General features: G+C 40.9%; 2 protein-coding genes across 4 annotated transcripts; both read left to right on the forward strand.

The window, feature by feature from the left end:
• The first annotated feature begins 980 nt into the window (after positions 1-980).
• On the forward strand, positions 981-11,505 carry optn (optineurin). Of its 2 annotated transcripts, none has more exons than XM_026147233.1 (13): positions 981-1,033; positions 6,535-6,659; positions 6,777-6,985; positions 7,082-7,225; positions 7,351-7,535; positions 7,733-7,826; positions 7,960-8,075; positions 8,327-8,476; positions 8,651-8,735; positions 8,874-9,017; positions 9,158-9,300; positions 9,572-9,654; positions 10,552-11,505. In XM_026147233.1, exons 2-13 carry the CDS (start codon positions 6,539-6,541, stop codon positions 10,662-10,664), a joined length of 1,587 nt encoding a protein of 528 aa, XP_026003018.1. In that variant the 5' UTR covers positions 981-1,033; positions 6,535-6,538; the 3' UTR covers positions 10,665-11,505. The 2 variants fall into 2 exon arrangements, with proteins under 2 accessions (XP_026003018.1, XP_026003017.1); XM_026147232.1 differs by lacking the exon at positions 981-1,033 and adding an exon at positions 2,516-2,664.
• Positions 11,506-11,927: 422 nt separating this feature from the next.
• Positions 11,928-21,003, forward strand: mcm10 (minichromosome maintenance 10 replication initiation factor). Of its 2 annotated transcripts, none has more exons than XM_026147230.1 (18): positions 11,928-12,182; positions 14,394-14,445; positions 14,529-14,801; positions 14,890-15,105; positions 15,285-15,425; positions 15,532-15,739; positions 15,851-16,016; positions 16,412-16,579; positions 17,173-17,289; positions 17,363-17,565; positions 17,918-18,012; positions 18,302-18,415; positions 18,550-19,020; positions 19,317-19,441; positions 20,136-20,249; positions 20,351-20,496; positions 20,604-20,646; positions 20,738-21,003. In XM_026147230.1, the coding sequence occupies exons 2-18, from the start codon at positions 14,439-14,441 to the stop codon at positions 20,819-20,821; spliced, it is 2,691 nt and encodes an 896-aa protein (XP_026003015.1). In that variant the 5' UTR covers positions 11,928-12,182; positions 14,394-14,438; the 3' UTR covers positions 20,822-21,003. The 2 variants fall into 2 exon arrangements, with proteins under 2 accessions (XP_026003015.1, XP_026003016.1); XM_026147231.1 differs by having other exon boundaries at positions 15,288-15,425.
• Positions 21,004-21,009: the final 6 nt, after the last annotated feature.

Here is a 21,009-nt window from a genome sequence, read left to right on the forward strand (position 1 = left end):
AGCAGTGTTGCTGGGTCTCGACTGACTCGAGCCACTGTTAGAGGTGATTGTGAACTGGCACTCAGGCGGACCACCTTTTCACAGAATGCTCTGTCATATCAGGGAGTGAGCTTCTGGAATAGTCTTCCACTGTCAGTGAGGGAAAGTACAAGTCTACCCATCTTTAAGAGTCACTTAAAAGGGCGGCTGAGGGACACACAAACATGTAATCATGTTTAATAATCATGTTTTATATTGGACGGGAAAAAGAGTTAGTGTATTACAAAAAGGAAAACAACCGTTAGTGCAATGGGTGAACGCAATATCACGATGGTCAGGGCATGTACAATACTGGGGTTTGTGCAATATAATTGATGTGTTTCCGTTATTGTTATCTATACTGTCCTCTGTGTCCACTCTCCTTGTCATTGTTTGTTCTAGTATAATGTGATCACTGTTTTTGTCCTTGTCACATGACCTGTAAATAGTGTCTCTATATGTTTTTACTAACTTGTGTTTAACACCAACCTGCCAGAGGGTCTGCAGATGGAAATTAGCCCAAGGCTATAATCTGGCATATTTACATTTGTTAAAATGTTCATTAATATCTATTGCCCCTCTTTCTAAAAAAATAAAATAAAATAAATAAATAAGATCATAGTAAAGATTAATAATCACTTTCAGTTCCTCAACTATAACCACTTTAACAGTCTTCCATACAGTTCTAAGCTCAACCTCCAGTAAGTACAGTGACCATCTCTGATTGCTTTAAACCAGGGGTAGGCAACTCCAGGCCTCAAGTGCAGGTTTTAGACATCACCCTGTGTCAACACACCTAAATCAAATCATTAGTTCATTCCCAGGCCTCTGGAGAACTTCAAGACATGTTGAGGAGGTAATTTAGCCATTTGAATCAGCTGTGTTGGATCAAGGACACTCGAAAACCTGCAGGACACAGGCACTCGAGGTCTGGAGTTGCCTACCCCTGCTTTAAACTAACCTGAACATGAACATCAGTAGATTGCTCTTGAATAAGACTGCCATCTAGTGGAAAGTAAGTATAACTGTATATATAAACGTATAGCTGTAGCTGCACAAACAAGAGCAGAAATGGTGTTTCTCGGACATTCCTCTGTATTTTACTACAGTAGCCTCTGAGTGTTCTATGCTACAGTATTGACAGATATCCCATCGGAATCAGTTACACTGTCGTCGCCATTTATCATTCAAAGCTGACATCAGAGGGAATCTCCAGTCCTTCCTTTCCTGTTTGCAAGTGTAAGGTGACTCCTGAGGGGGAATTCCCGCTAACAGCTGATGGTCTAGCCCCGCCCCCACACATGTCAGCCTCTTGCCGATGTGTAAAAAATGCGGATGGACCCGTGCCGCGGCGGCGCTGCTTACGCGCAGGCGCTCTTTGTTCTCAGATCAGTCCTCTGCTCCGTGACGTCACTACGAGGAAATGAAAACCGTCCGTAAACTCCGCACAAGTGAACTCGGTGTCGAGTTGTCGAAAATTAGACCGACTTAGATAGGAACTATGGCTTTCAAAATAAAAGCAAAGCGTTCTTGAAGAATGAATTAAGATTGCCCTAAAAACAAATATCAAAAGCTAAGGATTCAGAAAGAACAAATAATCACTGTAGTCTTTTAATATGATAAATAGAAGTGAAAATAGCTACACACAATACAGTTTAATGAATATAGTAATGAAATTAAATAAGGCTAATGAAATAAGCCTTATTAAATTCCAGCGCAAGATGATGGTTTTCCTCTGATGATGAATTTAATTTTATAAAGACATTATTTATTTTTAGGTGGAGGAATTTCAATTTCAGCAGATGTTGCAGTGCTGGTAGCAATTGCGGATTTGTTTGTTTTGTTTGTTGTTTTGTTTCTTTGATTTTGTCTTGCGGTTTAGCGGATTCATCTACTGCTTATTAAAATAAACTTCAGATGAATTGTTGAATTAAGTCTTTACTGTTTGAAACCCCCATTAGTGGAAATTGTTATTTTTATATTATTTTAAACTGATAACTACACTGTCACTATAATTGCTCTATAGTTGTTATTTGTCACAAATCAAAACAAAGCTCTTGATCAAAAGAGTCACTGATGTGATCTAGGTGCATATGCACACAAAGTAAATTTCCAGTCAAAATCTTGGCCTTTCAATGATTTATTTTTGCAAGAAAGCAAACCAAGAACTAGGCATATATGCATGCTGGTACCAATTTACTGAGATAATCATAGATTCTAAAAAAAATTTTTAATCCATAAAAATAACCAATAAATTAGTTAAAAATACCTAAAAACAAAAGAAAGTAAATAGCAAGCATAATAATTCAACAAAACATAATAATAATAATAATAATAATAACAATAATAATAATAATAATGAGCTCTTACGCGATTATCACTGATAACGCAAAACGCAGAAAGTTTATTTATTCGATATAAATCAACAAACACAAAAATGCATTGTTTATCAGTACTGCGCCAGTTAATGAGTTTACTTTGAAAGGAACAACCGGAAGCAAAGATCGTTTTTTCTGTATCGTCGCTCAACGCCCCTGCTAACTAGAACAGCAATATTACTCGACATACACAGCCACCTTTGCGATACTGCCTATGTATTGTCAGCGCGAACAGGCAGGCTGTGTTTAGTTCTCGAGTTGCCAGCAGGTGAGTTAAAACCTTTAAACTCGGTTGACGTTTGGTGTGACGCAGTTTGGTTGCGGTTAAAGCTCGTCCGTGTTCGTTTTAAGTTACTGGTAACTTTTTATTGTTTACCAAAAGTCACACTTAGGATAGGCCTATTCCAAGAAAGTGAAAGTAAAACAATACTGAAAGAAGGCCAAAACAAATATAACTATTTTTGGCCGAACTTAGTGTCCTCCAAGCTAGTATTACACGATTATTTTGAACTAGCATGTGAGATTTCCGACTCGTACTTGTAAATTGGCGATCAACGGTGATATCCGCTGTTAAGAGCTTCTAAATTACATCTTATTTAGGCCATTATGTAGTATACCATGGCGTTAGGTAGTGATGGGACGTTCTGTATCGAGGCTTCGGAGCGTGTGTCGAGTAATGGAGGGGGCGTTTCCGCGAAGCGCGTATCGAGGCTTGCTTCATTTATGGGAGGAGCTGAAAATGATGACGTCCGAAGCCTCGCTGCCCGGCTGTACCACGTGACTGGTTCATGAAGCGGTTCGAACTTTGCCGCAAATAATCATTTTCCATACTGCCAGCATAAATATACACAGTATACTGCCATCACTACACTATAGGTGTTTTACACACTCCTTTTGTTGTTGACATTTACAGGCTGTGTGCAAAATGCCACACTCTTCAAATTCATGCCAGCTATTATTTTTACGTCCAGTAGGTGTCCTGCTAGAGCAAATGAAGCTTCATGAAGCTTCGCGTTGGGGTGAACCAATTGGATGAAAAGCTTCAGTGCTTCATGGGGCTTCATCTGCCCATCACTAGCGTTAGGGCGAAAGGACAACACAGTGTCTCTGTTATTGAAATCAAATTGCCATATCATGTGACTCTTGATGGGATAATTCGCCTCGGCATGCTCCTTCTCGGCTCCCGAAGCACTGAGTCACTGAGTGATGTCAGCAGACATTTTTTTTAAACATGTCTTACTGGCAACAACAAGCCAAATGAGATTAAACACAAACGTATTCGCAGTTAAAAATGCCGCATTTTTTCATTTTTTATTTTTGGTAAACATTAAAATTAGCTGTTAAATTTACAAAAAAAAAAAAAAAAAAGATCAACGTTAGTATTTAAGTCAATTTCTTCTTGTGATTGTGATTATTTGAAACCATAAATCCCGAATGTATTAATTATTTTTAAATTAACTTATAGTGCGTAATATATAACATGGGATCATTTTGATTTTATATTATCTGATAAATGTTCCACGTGAGGAATGCAGCATTAAAGCCACTATATGTAGAACTGGAAGTGTGAGCTTCAGTGCCCCCTAGTGGGAACAGCAAACACCAACACTTACCATACAGTCATCTTATTTTTAAAAAAGTGCACCCTTTTTAATTTTATACATCTAAACATTATATCAGAACATAACAAAGAAAATCATCAGGTCCTCATCAGGTTCTAAAATAATTTAAATACAGCCTCATATGAAAAACAGTGTGTGATGTATTAACCTGTGTTTAGAGTTATTATTATTATTATATATTCCGTACGTTTTTTGGCATCTCACTCCTTCAAAACTGTTCAACTTAGAAAAACCATTCAAACACCGTTAGATTCCTATTCTTTTGGACATGAATGCTTCTACTTTTCTCATTTTTAACATTTATATTTTTAATTTTATTCAACTTTATTTAACAAAAATTTATAATGTATTTCAATGGAGAGACCCTTCAAATTCTCATTCAATTCACTCATTTTTAAACCCTTACTACTTCCACATACGTTGACATAGAGCCACCATTCAAACTTTAAAACGAAGACAAGACATTCAACTATTCAACTTGTATTTATCTTTTCAATATCTATTATACTTTTTCTTCAGTTCCAGTTTAAGTTTCATGATGTTTTTTCACCCGTTTCAGAGTTTATAATGGGTGTGTATGGGACGGAACGTTGGGGCTAGAGTGAGGCAGCTCAACTGCTAGAGTGAGAGGAGCAAAAAAATTAATCTTAAAATCTTTTTTAAAACTGCTGCTGTGTCTGCAGCGTTTGCTCTACAGGTATGATTTTACCCTCAAAACGTAGCCATCGCTGTCCTCTTTCATCCAATGTGTTTACTATTGTCCTAGGTGTTATGGTTCTTTCATAAATGTCACCAATGCACAGCCTCCTCCCTCCAACTCTTCCATAGACTCTAATGTTAAAATGGCTCAGAAGGTTCGTTTGAAAATCAGAAGAGCATGGTGTCTTTCCACTGTCACCACGTCCATATAATAAGCTCCACAGGCATGAAAACTGAGAATTAGGTAGACTAGACATTGCTGTCGCTCACGGTGAAAGAATTTTGTCAATACGACTTTTACTTTTCATTTGGGAGCGATTTGTTTCGGCCTGACTTTTCTGTTCATTTTAAGCAGCAAAAGTGAGGCGCATGTCTGTGTACGTGTGTATGGAGCCATTGGGTGCGGTCACTATAGCAACCAGGCTCACACCTGCCTGCTTAACGAGCTCTGCCTGCCACTGTACCAAGATTCATCTTAAGCACTTCTCTTTCAACTGCTGCTGTGTCCACAGTGTTACAGCCATCATTTTACCCTCAAATTGTCGCCATTATTGTTCTCTTTCCAACACCGTATCTTTCAAAGCTCAGGCATTTAAACTTTTTAAACTGTGTGGATCAAAGTGGAGGGATCACATTTTAGTCATTCAGTGATTCAAAGAATATGACCTTTTAAAATTCATTCAGATGTTTTCTGACTCTAAATGTTCTTTTCTCATTTCTTAGGGTTTTCTAATTTACATTTAAAACATTTTCAGTTTTTTTCCAACTTCTTCTTCTGTGTAACCTTCAGCTTTTAGCAGTTCAGCACCTTTGTTTTCAGGTTAAATTCGTTTTTTTTTTTGTTTTTTTTTAATCTCATTCAATATTTTTAACTCAAAATTCAGCAATTAATTCATTTCAGTGCATACATTCAGATTCAAGCATTCACACTGCAGTTTCTTCAGAAAATGCACTTTCTAGTTTAGCTTTAGTTATTCACCTAAAATTAAACCAAAATACCAAAACAGTTTGTGAAGAATCACTTTGTTGCAGAAGAATTTTGGCCCAGTCATCTTTACAATGTTGCTGCAGTTCTTTGACATTTGCAGGTATTTATTCATACGCATCTCTCTGAAAGAACCTCTGCACCATTTCAACAAGGTTAAGGTCTGGACTAACTGTATATATTATTATCAGTATAACTGATTCTTTACTTTTTAAGTCGTTCTGTTGTAGATGTGCTTCTGTGCTTGGGATCATTGTCCTGTTTCATGACCAGAGTTTTAGCCACGCTTTAGCTGTCAGACAGACGGCCTCACATTTGACTCTACAATATTTTGGCATATAGAGAGAACCCAAATCATCACCCATCCACCACCGTGCTTGATAGTTGCTTTTAGGTGTGTGTGCTGATATGCTGGTGTTTCGGTCACACCAAATTTAGTGTTGTACATTATGGCCAGACATCTTCACTTTGGTCTTGTCTATCCAAAGACAATATACCAGCGAGTAACTGCTGGATAAGGGAAGTAGGTGCGCCCGGAGTAAACCTTTCTCATGTTCCAAGTGAGCAAAGCGACTACCAGTGAGGGTAAAGAATAATATTTATTGACGTATGACCTGGAAGTTTATGCTACTCAGGCAACCAGAGCCAGGAATGTCAGGAAGCAACCACCCTCCAAAGCAATGTGTATAGTGACTGTGCTTTCTTTTTCACATGACTGTAACTGTTTGGGTTTGTTCTCAACCTTCTCTTGATGACTTATTTGTTGCCAGTGTTTCCGATTGTTTAATATACAAATAATATACAAAACATGACAAAACGTCCTTCCTCTCAGCATCATGGCGTCTGGAGGCCCCGTGATGAACGGCGACATCTCTCGCTCTGCCAATCAGCCCGGCACACTGGAGGAAACCCTGCAGCAGATGAACATCCTCATTCAGGAGAACAGAGACCTGAAAGGTGAGAGCAGGGATGACCGAGGATAGAGCAGTTAGGGAGAGGACAAATAGTGAAAAATTGGTGATAGTTGGAATGAGTGAGTTTGTAACACGCGCATTTATTTTAATTCTCTCTCAGAGGCTCTCCGTCAGACCAACCTGACGATGAAAGAGCGCTTTGAAGGTTTGTCTGCGTGGCGGGAAAAACAGAAGGAAGAGCGGGACTTCCTGGAGAGCCGGCTCGAGGAGGCCCGTGGCCGCATGGAAGCACTTACCCTCCAAAACCAGGAGCTGAGCAGGGGGCTGGAGGACACCGGGAAGACCGGAGGAGCTGTGGGAGGAATGCAGGTGAAGCTGATAATATTGCGCATATATTGCACTGCAGATTTATGGACACTTTAGTCATTTCTGCGTTTATGCTATGTAATGTCATCGTCCAATCAGATTGCAGAGCTGGAGGCCCTGCGTGCTCAGGTTGCTCGGCTGCAGGCAGAGAAGAATGACCTGGTGGCCTTGAACTCTGAGCTACAGCTCAAGGCAGAGCACGATTCTCAGGATGATTCGTTTATTGAGATCATCAAAGTGTCGGTGAGGACGGATGAATAGCACAGATCATCATCAAACACTCGTTTTTTTTTTATATTCAGCCTGATTTTGGTGAAATGACAAACAGGAGGAGAAGCTTGGTGTCTTAGTATTGTTTTTCCTCCCAGGATGGAGGTATCGATGGCGTGAACGAGGCATTGGGAGCAGAGCGCAGCAGACGCCAGGATGCGAGCATGACAGCGTCACGCATGGACAATGAGGAGGTGACGGTTAGCCAGCTGCTGCAGTCCCTGAGGAATGAGGCGGAGAAAAGCGAGAGGCTGCAAGGCGAGCTGCAGGCCTGCACGGCCAGGTACGAGACAGCAACAAAAGGAAACGTTTCTCAGCTGTGAAAGTGCTTTAAATGTTTCTATTCTGAAAATGAAGCAACAGATTTGTAGCAGTCTGCTTATGTCTTTGCTCTATTAAAAAAAACCCAGTCACAGTTCTGTTTCCAGAATATGTTATGGATAATCCGTTTATTATTTAGTTTCACCTATTATCCAACAGAATTCGAAAGCTAGAAGAAAAAAAGTCCAGTGTAGAGGAATTCACCCAGACACCTGAGCCAGAGACCAAAGAGGATTCTGCGAAAAAAGATAAGGTTTGTTTCTTTTTTCATTTTTTTATATATCACAGTAGATCTGTCCTGCTGAAAGCTGCATTATTGGGTAAATCCTTTCCCTTCCTGCGTCGAGTTTGTGACTCTTCGTGTGCGACTGTTGCAAATATTTCAGGCGGCCTCTGAGGTGGAGAATCTGAAGGCTCAGATGATGACACTCTACAAAGAGCTGCAGCAGGCTCAGAGCAAACTGGATGAAGCAGAAGGCATGAAGAAGAACCTGCAGGACAGGTTTGGGCCACACAAACACACTTGCAAATGATTATTTTAACCCTGGAGAACCCATGGGGTCAGAGCCGACCCCATTGGTTTTCTAGGGAAACCATGGGGTCAAATTTGACCCCATGGTTTCTCCAGGGTTAAACTTAAAAACAGAAAAGTGCAGAAAGATAACACCACCTAAACTAAATGCTATACCTCGTTTAACTGATGTTCTGTGTTATTTGATATATGTCTTATTTTTTGGGGGGGGGGGGTTGAAGATGTCGGGAGGTGGAGCAGGATGTGGCAACCCTGAAGGCCCAATTGGTGGAGAAACAGGCCGTTCAAACGGAGAATGACCGACTGAAGCTCCAGCTGAACAGCATGCAGGCCCAGAGCCTGATGGAGCAGAGGAAGACTGCAGAAGAGAAGTCAGAGAAAACACAAGCATACATACACATTAACTGATTGTGTGAGAGTGCAGAAACGGCATATTGTGACACTGATTTTCATCGGGTTGTGTTACTGTACTTTGACTACACAGAGCTTTGTAAAGCAATCGGGTCACTTCACACAAATCGCTAAACACAATTTACTAAACACAGGAACAACCTGGCGCAGCTGAAGGACGCCTACACCAAACTGTTTGAGGACTACACTGAGCTCAAAGACGAGAAACAGAGAAAAGAGGTAACTTTATGTTGTGTTGTGTGGATCGTACTGATTTTCACAAACGTGATGCAGTAAAAAAAAAAAAATATTGATGGCATTTAAGAAAAAAAAAATCAGAGATAACTGGCACCTTTACCATCCTGTTTGGTTCTGCAGTCTCATCTGGCGGAGGAGCTGCAGCAGCGGCTGACAGCAGCTGAAGAAGCTCTCGCTATTAAGCAGAAAAAGATCGATGAGATGAAGCAGGACATGTTCCAAAAGGAGAAGGAGCTGGAGACCATATCTGTTTTCCAGGCTCAGGTCAGTGGTTCTTTACGTGTGAGCACTTGAAATATATAATCTAGCATTAAACCCAACAATCAGAAGGCCTCAGCACAACAGGATTGCCTCCACTTTTAATGGTAGTCATCGTGTTTTTGTTTTTTCTGTACTTTCTGCAGGCAGAGATCTACTCCTCCGACTTCCACGCAGAAAGAGCAGCGAGGGAGAAACTCCACGAAGAAAAGGAGCGTCTGGCTGCTCAGCTGGAGTACGTGAAGAAGCAGAACACCCAGCTGCAAGACGAGATGGACTCAATGGGCAGGTGTGCATTCAGAGAGAGGACTGACCTGGTCACGATTTGAGCTTCTTCAGACTAAATGTGTTAATTTCTATTCTTCTTGTGGAGAAAAACTCCTCGTGATTTAATAAAGGATTGAAATTTAAAAGTAGAGTCTGCAGCTCGACTAACTTACAAATTAACAAAGGTTTTGCTGTATAATTCTGTCAAACCCATTTCTATTTACATGACCACAGAAACAAACTGAGTATAATGTCGTGATTCGGCTCATCTGAAGCTTTTTCTTTGTGTGCAGGCGCTCACTGAACGAGATGCAGAGGAGACATTTGTCACAAGGTGGAAACCCACATGGAGGTGGACCATCTTTAGTTGGAAGAGGTACAGCATGTTATAATTTAACCTCTCACACAAACCTTATTCCTGGCTTTCTCTTATATAGCTTACACCGGACTCCCCTCTGACATTTTGATTATTTGGATGTTATTACTGGCTAGAAATACAATTACTCTAATTTACTATCTTTTATACCAAAAAGAGATAGATGGTCTTTTGAAACACATGCCACTATATTTGGATCGAAATATGAGGTGATTAGCCAGCTTGGTTTTTACGGTAATGTTGTGTGATGTTATTTGAATGGTGTTTTTGGCTAGTGAAAAAGCAGTTTAATATAAAATGTAGGCTACTTGCCAAAAATGAAGAAAAAAAACAAAAGTCAAATTCTTTGGGTGTCTTTCATTACAATTGTTCGCCAGACAAGGGAATCCCAGAGTAGCCAGACCCTAATACATTCCCTGCTTAATCTTCTTATAAGTTATATAATGAGCATTACATAATTAGGTGCAACTAAGACTTGAATCTACCAAACGAGACAATGAAGTCATTAAGAAAATATACAATCAGACCTGTTTTTGTTTTTTTTTGTTTTTTTTAACCATAGCTGCCCTTTACTGGATGTTACAGGGAATACACCGACTTTTCATTAATTTTTATTTCCATTGTTTTTGCCTCAGCTCTTGTTTCTTTTTTTTGGGTACTTTTACTGCTGACAGGAACTGCACAAGATTTTTCTCCGCACAAGTAATGACTTTGCGATTAAGGAACGTTACCTGACCTTTTGCAAAATGATAGTTAGATGCAGCAAAAATCATCCAGTATAGCCAAAACATTCGACTGAATGACCTTTGTGGTGTAATCAGTCTGTCAGAAAATACAAGTGGAACTGGAACAGCCATCCAGCAGGCTAGAGTTGTGATCGGTGTCTCTCACTTTCAGGTACTGACTGGCAGCATCAGGGGAATATCCCTGAGCATGCGTGTCCCAAGTGTAATGAGATCCTTCCAGACCTGGACTCCCTGCAGATCCACATCATGGACTGCATCAACTAGACGTGCGTCACAGCATATAAGCATTCACGGCAACAGCGGCTGCATCATCACCTAATCGGAGTCTTCCTCTGCTTTGTCCTGTACCTCTTCACTCCAAGAGATCCCATATGGGATTAATAACATTTATTCTCGGGTGGGAACACTTTGCTTTTGGAAGAAGCCAAACTGTGATGTTTGGAAAACATGTAAAAAAAAGTATGTTGACTGTATTTTGTTGTACATTTAAAAGTTGCTCACAAACACTCAGAACAGTATAGAAAACATTCTACAGAACACCACCTATCATGCGGCATGCTGTCCGTCACATTGTTGGATTTTTTTTTTTTTTTTTGTAGCTGTGTTGTCTGAAGCAAGCTGAAAATTTTCAGGGGCAAAACAAGTTCAGAGCAAACAAAACAGAAGCTGCATAGACCTTTTGGTAAGATTTTAGTTAAGCACTGACTACTGGTCATAAATATATTAATAAATCAACCAAAGTTGAGCCTTTAAAAGCTGCGTCTGTTTACAAGTATTTGGTTGCTGAAGGCTTTCTATATTTTTGAAGGATTCTTTTTCAAATTAAAATGAAATTGCTTCTATATTTTTCCTCACTAAGGATATTTTAGTTCATAATTTGGTGTTTGGTGGTAAAAGCAGCATTCACCATGTAGGCACTTTATGAAAGATATATATTTTATTTTGACTTTGCATATTGTACCTGATAATCAGAATATAATGTATTTAACCTGATCAATTTGTCACTAAAGTGCAGGTAGAATCTGTACTCTGTAGACTGTAAAGACCTTCCTGATTCAAGTTCGGTGAAAGAAAATAAAAGCGTTTGCAAATGTGTTTGCTTTTACTCATGTCTGATGTCACTCTTCATATATTATAAAAATGAAACAAACATTTTAGTTAAATACGATGAAATAAGCCAGAGCTAATGCTGTTATACAAGCACTTCGCATATTACATTACCTTCCTGTTTAAAGATACCCTTTAGGGCTTTTCACATCTTAATCACAGTCGACTGTAAGTATTAAAAATGTTTCAGTATTGACATGACTTCATATGTTTTAAAGTCCCGTGAAATGACATTTTAGGCGACTGGGGTTTCCCTGTATAAATAATACAACAAAATCTACTTCAGTAGTAGCTTATGTTGTTTTTGTTTTTTTACTTCTAGCTCATATTAATATCTAATCAAAGAAATTGCTATCCGAGCAACCACCCATTAATCTTTTTTTCTTTTTTTAAATCAGGCAAGATTTTGGGCACCTACCAGCACTCCGACAACACAACGGGGTCCTTCGTTTAGCGCCAGTTTGGATTTTCTCCCTCGCCCGGCCTGTGTGTGTGAATTACAATGAGGTTTATTGTGTCGTTTTTATTAAATATAACCGAATGACTTGTACATCGCCACGAAAGGCTTTACTTAGGACAGTAGGCGTTATTTTCGAGAGGTTGAATGTGGTCGTAACATCCGGTAAGGTGGTTTTCGGGGTGCTTGAGTGAAGGAAGACGCAAAGTTGCAAAAAGGTAAACTGTCTCATTATCTTTGACTTGGTCATAAATGAATGGAAGCTGTTTGTTTGTGTATATATACATATGCAGAATTATAGTTTTATATTCACTTGGGAAAGCGGCTGTCCATATCTTCAAACATTTATGCTCTTAGTTGCTTTTTACCGGGTTAAGTGTAACCACTTAGTCGTTTCATTTTACATTGTAAGTCAAGCTTAACTTATCTCCACTTTAGGCTGAACCTAGATTTTAATACTTTGGACATCTTTTCGTTTTCACATAGAATGAGTGTTAAAGCTGTTAGCGTCTTTAAAACAACTGGGACAGGATTTTAATTATGCTCAGTAGCTCACAGTGTTGCACTGTTCTATACTGTGCAGTAAAGTGTAATACACAATTAATTGATTTAATGTATGTACAGGGTTAGTTACTGTTAAGTTACTGCTGCTAAAAGTGATTCTACAAGCTATTAAATTGTGCTTTGTGCTTAGTTTTTGCACAGCACTGCATAGAGTCCTGTGAAAACTGTTTTTCATATCACTGTAGTTTCAATTATTACTTGCATCGTGAAGAGATTGCTCCAACCTCTGCCGGAAAATCTGGAATTCTTTTTTTATGCTAATGTGTCCCCAGCAAGGAGGTAACAGGGTGATATCTCATCAGTGCAGGAAATTGTGTTGGATGTAAAATTATTTTGCCAAGAGCTGGACAAGCTGTGCATCTACACTAGCAGTCAAAGGTTTGGACACACCGTCTCATTTAAGGTTTTTTCTTTATTTTCGTGACTATATACATTGTAGATTCTTGCTGAAGGCATCAAAACTATGAATGAACACATGGAATTATGTAGTAAACAAAAATGTGTGAAATAATTGTGACAGACTGGCGACCTGTCCAGGTTTATACCGCCTCTTGCCCTATGACAGCTGGAATAGGCCCCAGCGCCCCCTGCGACCTTGAAAAGGATAAATGGAAGCGAATGGATGGATGGTGTGAAATAACTCAAAACATGTTTTATATTTTAGATTCTTCAAAATACCTGCCCTTTGTTTTGATTACTGATTTGCACACTCTTGGCATTCTCTTGATTAGCTTCATTTTTGAAATGGTTTTCCATTTCAGGTGATTACTTGAAATGGAAAACTCTTGAAGGACTTCCCAGAGATGCTTAGCACTTGTTGGCCGTTTTGCCTTCACTCTGTGGTCCATCTCATCCCAAACCACATTGACTGGGTTTAGGTCAGGTGACTGTGGAGGCCAGGCCATCTGGTACAGAACTCCATCGCTCTCCTTCTTGGTCAAATAGCCCTTATACAGCCTGGAGGTGTGTTTGGGGTCATTGTGCTGTTGAAAAATAAATGATGGTCCAACTAAACCCAAGCCAGATGGGATGGCATGTTGCTGCAGGATGCTGTGGTAGCCATGCTTGTTCAGTGTGCCTTCAGTTTTGAATAAATCCCCAGCAATGTCACCAGCAAACTATTCCCACACCATCACACCTCCTCCTTCATGCTTCATGGTGGGAACCATGCATGTAGAGACCATTTACCTTTTCTGTGTCACACAAAGACACGGCAGGTGGAACCAAAGTTCTCAAATTTGAACTCATCAGACCAAAGCACAGATTTCCACCGGTCTAAACAAATCTCTTCTGCTTGTTGCTTTTCCTTAGTTGTGGTTTCTTAGCAGCTATTTATATTTGATGTCTTCAGTTTATATCTACAATGTAGAAAGTAGTAAAAATAAAGAAAAACCATTAAATGAGAAGCTGTTTTCAAAGTTTTGAGAGAGATAATATATTGGGATAAGCTCACAAAGCCTCTTGTTAAGTCTAAATTCTATATTACTGTATACATAACACAAGCATTATGAAAGATGCAGCATTCGGTTAACTTTAGAAGTTTGTAACCTTGAGAAAGAGGGTCGAAGACAGCATCTAACTTGGAGCATGACACGGCTTGTTTAACTTTGTCTTGTAAAGTCTGTAATCTCCCAGGTGGTCAGCTGGACACCTTGGATACATGAGAAACACGGCTGCTGGAGTGTGTTATCACACTTTCCTGTGTGCTGCTGTGTGGTCTGAACAGTTTCACAATTCAGTCAAGCATTTAAAGAATGTGTTTTCTTGAATGTTACAGCCCACATCTGGGTTTTTATTGTTTTTGTTTTCTGCGGGTCTTTCTTGAGGTTCTGCCAAAGTAATTCCACATATTTGCCTTTCTGTAGGTGACCAGGTGATTTGACATCAACGACACAGTGTAATTCCTTAAAATGGAGAGTAAGTGTCTGATTTAAAGCTCACGAGAATACTGCTTTATCAGTGGGTTAAGACACAAATGAGTGCATGTGCATTTCACTCAGGTGAGGATGATCTGGATATTCTGACTGCGCTGCTGGCTGAGAGCGAGGGTATTGGCGAAGAACAAGAAAGCCAGGAGCAGGCGGACGATCTGGACGGGCTGTTTGATGAGGAAAATGACGAGGAGTACAAAGAGGGCGTCGAGGAGGAAGAGCACAATGTGGACGAGATGTTGGAGCTCTTTGGAGATGTGGATGACATCAAACAAGAGGAGAAGGACAAAGAATCAGAGGGTGATTGTGAGAACCTGAACAAGTCGAAAGAGGATTTACAAGGTTTGTTGATGTACAGTGGAGTTTAGTGGAGCTACATGCTGAGCCTGTGTTGTCAGCTTAATTTTGTTATGCATTTTTTCTTCTTCAGAGGAGTTGAGGCAGATGAAGGAGCAGATGGAGAGGTTGCAGCAGCAGCTGGAGGCCAGCCAGAAAGTCTCAGTCCCGTCAGCCTCTTCAGCCAAGACTTCAGGAAAAAACTCACCAAGTGTCACACCAGTGAGACCCAAACCTGCACCTACCCAGCAACCGGCCTCCAAACTGAGCCAGGCCAGACCAGCCACTAACACACAGAAGACACCAGCAGGTAAAGAAAACAGTGATGCCAACTCCCTCTGTAGTGCTCAAGCACATTGTACTGTGTCTAACCTTCTCTCTGTGCGACTGCAGTAAAGCAGTTTTTCTTGTGTATAGTTTTGTTATAGCTATAACCCACCTCATGTTTCATGAATTCTTTCTTCTTCTTTTTTTTTTCCATCCTTCCAGCAGCGTCTTCATCCACACCAGCAAGAGCAGGAAGCCTCAAGCTCCAGGAGTCCTCTGAGTTTTCTTCTCAGCTCAGCTTTGCTGACTCATTTAAAAGCAAACCGAGAGTGGCTCACCAACCTAAACCCAGCACATCACTGGGTAAAACTCCAGTTTTTCCTTAAACAAAGTGATTGTGTCGTCACACACATTAGAGTGATGCACGTATGTTCTGTGTCTGAGTTTTTCTTGGCTGTGCTCCCCTCAGAAAGCAGAGGACCACTGGTAGAGATAAAGATCGGCAGCTCCTTCAAGCCCATAGAGAGCACCAGCACAGCCCCTGATGCTCTGCGCTCACCTTCAGCGTCCCATAGCAGACCTGCAGCAGCTGCGTCAGCAGTGCAGCCTAAAGCTCCTTCTTATCCATCTCTTCCCAAAGACGTGGCTCTTGAGAAATATTCAGGACTGCGGCTCAGGTCAGAGCACTGAAGTGATGACAAGTTGTCAGTTGAATTAGGTTTTCTTGTTTTGTTTTTTCCCATTCCTGTGTTTTTAAGTCTTTGGCTCGGTTCTGTTTGTCTCCTCAGAAAACCACGTGTTTCTTCTAGCGAGATGGACCGTAAGATGGCTGACCGCCGTCTGATTCGACTGTCACAGTTACCGGAGCGTATGGCTCGGGAGAAGCTGGAAGACAGCGACTGGGTGACGTTTGCTGTGCTGGTCAATAAAGCCACGCCTCAAAGCAACAGCAGTGTAAGTCAGACCTTGTGGACTTTGTTTGTGCAGCATCAGTGACAGTTTCATAGAAAAATATACAAAAGAAATGAATAAAAACTCTTTGTAAAAGAGTAGTTAAGGATGAGTTTTTCTGGTTTTAATCCAGCCTTTAGGGATGACTTTGAACAGAAGTAGGATTGTTCTGCATATACAGGAGGCAAAGATTTTTTGGTGTTTAATATATTTAAGTTGGAGTTAATTAAACCAAACTATTTCAGTATTGCTTGCATGATGCTAGGATTTGTTTTATTTATTTATTTTTCCCTGTGGAAGTCAAAAACCTTCGTGGTAGCACTAAGAAGATATTTCTATGCGGATGATAAATACATTTATCCTGTAATATTCCTGATTGAGCACTTTCTTCTCTGCAGGGCAAAACCTTTAGCATCTGGAAACTCAATGACCTCCATAACCTGGAAGTGTTTGTGTCTCTGTTTCTGTTTGGTGAAGTTCACAAAGAGCACTGGAAGACTGAGACGGGCACAGTAGTCGGACTCCTCAACCCAAACCCCATGAAGCAGAAAGAAGGATATGACGGGGTGAGCAGAAAGTCTGAAATGAATCTAATGTGGAGTCTGAGGAAAAATTATTTTCTCATTCTCAGTGATTTTGTACTTTAAAATCAGCTTCCAGTAGGAAAGACAGTCTGATATGTTGAATATTGGACACACTTGAGGCCTCCACTTAAATGTTTCTTGAGGGTCTGAGGCTCAAACCTTTTTCTTGCCATTATGCCTTTAAATGAACATTTACACCTAATGATAAACAGATCCTTAGTCCATCTATTAATGGCACTGTGATATAAAGGTTTGACAATGTTACATTTTACTGCAAAATGTAACTCATATGTCTAAACTTTATCTCATTGGATAAAACGGATACGGGCAAAGTCTAACTTTGAGGACACAATTTGCAATTGAAAAAAGGTGACAAAAGGCAATAATGCACAATAGTCTGCACATTGCATTATTAAAGTATCGTGATTGAAATGATGGTATCGTATCATGGGCTGTCTGGTGAGTCCCACCTCCAGTAGCTAACACCCATCATGTACGTCTGTAGTGTCTGTAGTTTTTGTACTGTAAGCTGATTTCCTTCCCAGAATATAAAACCTTGTGTGGAATGTGTGCAGGTGAGCCTGACGGTGGATCACCCACAGAAGGTGCTGTTGATGGGTGAAGCTCAGGACTACGGTATCTGCAAGGGTGTGAAGAGGAACGGAGAGCCATGCTCGCAGATAGTTAACATGGTTAGTCTGTTCTATCGTGTTTTCTGTACCTAAATGATTATCCTGTTGCCTTAAACTTCCATCTCCTCCACAGTATGAGTGCCCATACTGCCAGTATCATGTCAAGGCCCAGTATAAGAAGATGAGCTCAAAAAGGGCCGAGCTGCAGTCGTCGTTTTCCGGAAGAGCGCCCAGTAAAGTCATGGGGAAGGGGAAGGCAGGTGGCCTGAGAGAGCGGATTTGTCAGGACGGTTTCTACTACGGCGGCGTGTCCTCTGCTGCCTGTGCCGCCTCACTGTGAGTGTGTTTTTTCCTATTGCTAAAGTTCAGGTCAGTCAGACTGTAAGAGGAAGCTCTTTCTACTTTCCCTTTACATCTACAATATAGCAAATGAAGAACAATGCAGTAAAATCAATAAAAACTTGACTCAGCTGTTTCTGTTAGTATCCTCTGCAGCAGTTAGTCATGCAGGCTGTGGTCATAACCCTGTCCAACACAGATTCTGGCTTTAACTGGATTTTCAAATCAATAGTGTGTGCTGAAGTCAGTTTGCGCAAGTTAACTGCCACCCTTACAAAACCAGGAACACAGTGTGGGACTGAAAGCATCCAAGCTGCTGCATTTTCAGTAACAAGCCTGTGTGTTGCAGGACCGCGTCCAAACCAAACAAACCCACCCAGAAAACTCTGGACAAGCTGTTTGTGAGAGGCTCGGCTCAGCTCATCAGTCAAGCCAAGAGGCTCGGTAAGGACTGCTAGATTCTCTCACACTCACAGATTTGAATCATTCCTCATGGAAGTTGATGTTTACAAGCCTGATGTCGTAGGTGACAGATATATAGAATTGCATAGGAGTATTTTTTGCTTCAAACCCTTTTTTCCTTACCCCGACTTTCGGATCTAAAAATTGTTTTCTCCTTTGATTAAAATACTGATGTAGTTTTCAATCCTGTCGGTAATTTTAGGAGAGATCGATGAACAAAGGCAGAAGGGAGTTCCCTATTTCAACTGTTTTTGCTTGTGTGTGTTTGTAGCCATGCAGTCTGGTGAAGTTGCAGGTTGCTCAGATGAATTCAAGAGCCTGATGTCAGTGCCAACACCTGGAGCTTTGCAGCTGAAGAAGCATCTCACGCAGGGCAGCCAGTCAGGTACACAACCTGCAAATCTTTTGCACTTTTTGGCAAGCTAGGTTATATTAAAGACACGTTTGATTACAGTGTTGTGAACTAAGTCATCTGTCTCACACACACACCAACAAAAAAATCTTATTTGGCATCCTCAGTTTCCAAAGAAACATCGGGAGCTCCTCTTCAGTCCATCTCGGCCTCAGACCTGCTGAAGCAGCAGAAACGGAAGCAGCGGGAGCTCCTGGAGAGCCGGCGGAAAAGGGTGGAAGAAGTTCAGAGAAGGTCGCTGCAGAACTCGGGGGGTGCGACGGGCCAAGATTGTTTAATGTCACCAAAAGCTGCTTCTGAAGTCCCCACGGCCTCCCAAAGCCCGGCGGCGCCCCACACTCCGACCCTGGGCCGAGGCTTCTCCAAGGGAGATGATATCCTCTTCTTTGATGCCAGCCCCCCTCCAGCTCCTTCTCCCAGCACCCTCAACCTATCAGCTGCCAAGCTGGCTGCTCTGAAGAAGCTAAGGGCTAAAGACACGGGGCTGGTGAAGGAAGACCCCAACGCTGTGAAGAGGAAGAGGAGTGACAGCAGTGAGATCAATGCCCGAGTAGAGCGGAATCGCACCTCACCCAGTGGTACGCATTTCAGTTTTTTCCAGTGTAATTCATACATCTAGATAGCTATCCTCTTTTTTTAACTTTCTTGTAAAGTTTTAAATTAAAGATAACAATTATTTGTTATTTTAGCAGTACGGTACCTCACAGGATGGCAGGATATTGTTGCCTCTGTACCTTGACTGCATAATGTTATCTTTTTGTTGTTTTTGTTGTTTGTTGTGCTGCCACAGATTCTTGGGAACACAGGTCTTTATCTTTTTATGCTGAAGTAAACTTACCGTTGCCTGTTTTATGGTTCTTTTCTTTGTCTGAAGCCTCAGCTAATGAGGAGGAGGAGCCGGTGCAGAAAAAGAAGCGAGAACAACTCGACTATGTCCAGTCAGAGGAGTTTCAGAAGATCCTGAAAGCCAAATCTCGCCACGGGATTATACTTCAAGCGGTATGACCAGTGACATTTGATGATGCATAGATGCATATGAAAAACCAAATTTAGTGCAAATTTATAAGTTTGCTGGCTTACAAAGAATTGAACTTCCTCTAATTTTTATGGTAGTTTCATTTTAATGGGGAAGAATCAGAACCAAAATGCCAGAAAAAACATGTTAGGTATAGTTATAAGGTCATGGAGTGGCCTCAGCCAGTCTCCAGACTGCAGTCCTGTAGAAAACCTGTGGAGGGAGCTGAAGCTTTGAGAGTTTCTGTAAAGAGGAGTGGGCTAAAATCCCTCCTGAGATGTGTGCAAACCTGGTGACCAAGTACGACAAATGTCTTACTGACATGAGTCATGTTTTGCTTGGGGATTAAATTCATATTTCTCTTAATGATATAAGGTATAAATATGTATGTGATATGGTTGGTTGATAGTGTCTCTCTTCATTAAAATTAAACAAATATAATTCGATTCACTTTTGTCTATACAGTGCCAAATCACAGCAACAATCACCTCAAGACACTTTATATTGTAAGGTAATACATACAGAGGACCCCCCCCCCCCAATGAGTGTGCGGCCAGTTAAAAATTAGTAGGTTAATTTCTTTGGAAATGAGCAAGCTTACAAATTCAGCATGGTATCCAATAACCTTTTTTCGCCCCATTGTATATTTCTTAATGAATAGCTCTCTTTCTCTTTCAGGCGGAGTACCAGCTACAAGAGCGCTACTTCAATGTTCTGGTGAAGAAGGAGCAGATGGAGGAGAAGATGAGGAACATCAGAGAGATGAAGTGTCGGGCTGTCACCTGTAAAAAGGTACTGAGCCAGAAGTTGAATTCACCGCTGACCCAGGTGTGCTGTGGTTGTCTATCAGAAGTCACTGAAGTAAACCGTTGTTATTCTTCTGCTGGTTCCAGTGTAGTTACACCTACTTCAAGCCGGCGGATCGTTGTGTAGAGGAGAACCATGATCTGCGGTGGCACGAGGCAATGAAACGCTTCTTTAAATGTCCTTGTGGACAGAGAGCCATTGCTCTGGACAGACTGCCACACAAACACTGCAGGTAAGACAGTGGCTTTCCGACAAGGCCTGGCAGAAACACTGAAATGATGTGTACACTGTAGTGGGACTGTGGGACTCGCCAACTCATTAGTCATTTTGCCTTTTCAGCAACTGCGGTCTGTTTAAATGGGAACGAGATGGGATGTTGAAGGTAAGCTGTCACAGATTACCAATTTAAAAGTTTAAAGCAACATTTGATTGAAACAAAGTAGACTGATCACACACTTGATGTTTCGTTGCAGGAGAAAACTGGCCCTAAGCTTGGTGGAGAGCTCCTCCTGCCTCGAGGAGAGGAGCATGCCAAATTCCTCAACAGCATGAAGTGATTTATTATTGAGGGAGCAACCTATAGACTTTTATGTTTGTAATTTAAGGTTTTACCAGGCTTTCATTAGTATCAGGTCTGTTTTTAAATTTTGACATTATGTAGCTCTTGAGTGTCTGTGGTGATACCAGATGTGCTGCAAATTGGCTGATTAAAGCTGATTAAAGATTTTATATGTACAGACTGTTT

This window comes from Astatotilapia calliptera, chromosome 17 (genome assembly GCF_900246225.1).
Source record: "Astatotilapia calliptera chromosome 17, fAstCal1.2, whole genome shotgun sequence".
Taxonomy (NCBI): Eukaryota; Metazoa; Chordata; class Actinopteri; order Cichliformes; family Cichlidae; genus Astatotilapia; species Astatotilapia calliptera.

Excerpts from the sequence above, each read along its gene's own strand:
- optn (XM_026147233.1), top strand. The coding sequence starts at position 6,539 with ATGGCGTCTGGAGGCCCCGTGATGAACGGCGACATCTCTCGCTCTGCC. Across the intron at positions 7,827-7,959 it reads ATTCTGCGAAAAAAGATAAG|GCGGCCTCTGAGGTGGAGAA; the intron begins GTTTGTTTCTTT and ends CAAATATTTCAG. Across the intron at positions 8,477-8,650 it reads AGGAAGACTGCAGAAGAGAA|GAACAACCTGGCGCAGCTGA; the intron begins GTCAGAGAAAAC and ends TACTAAACACAG.
- mcm10 (XM_026147230.1), top strand. Across the intron at positions 15,106-15,284 it reads CACACAGAAGACACCAGCAG|CAGCGTCTTCATCCACACCA; the intron begins GTAAAGAAAACA and ends CCATCCTTCCAG. Across the intron at positions 18,013-18,301 it reads CAGTCAAGCCAAGAGGCTCG|CCATGCAGTCTGGTGAAGTT; the intron begins GTAAGGACTGCT and ends GTGTGTTTGTAG.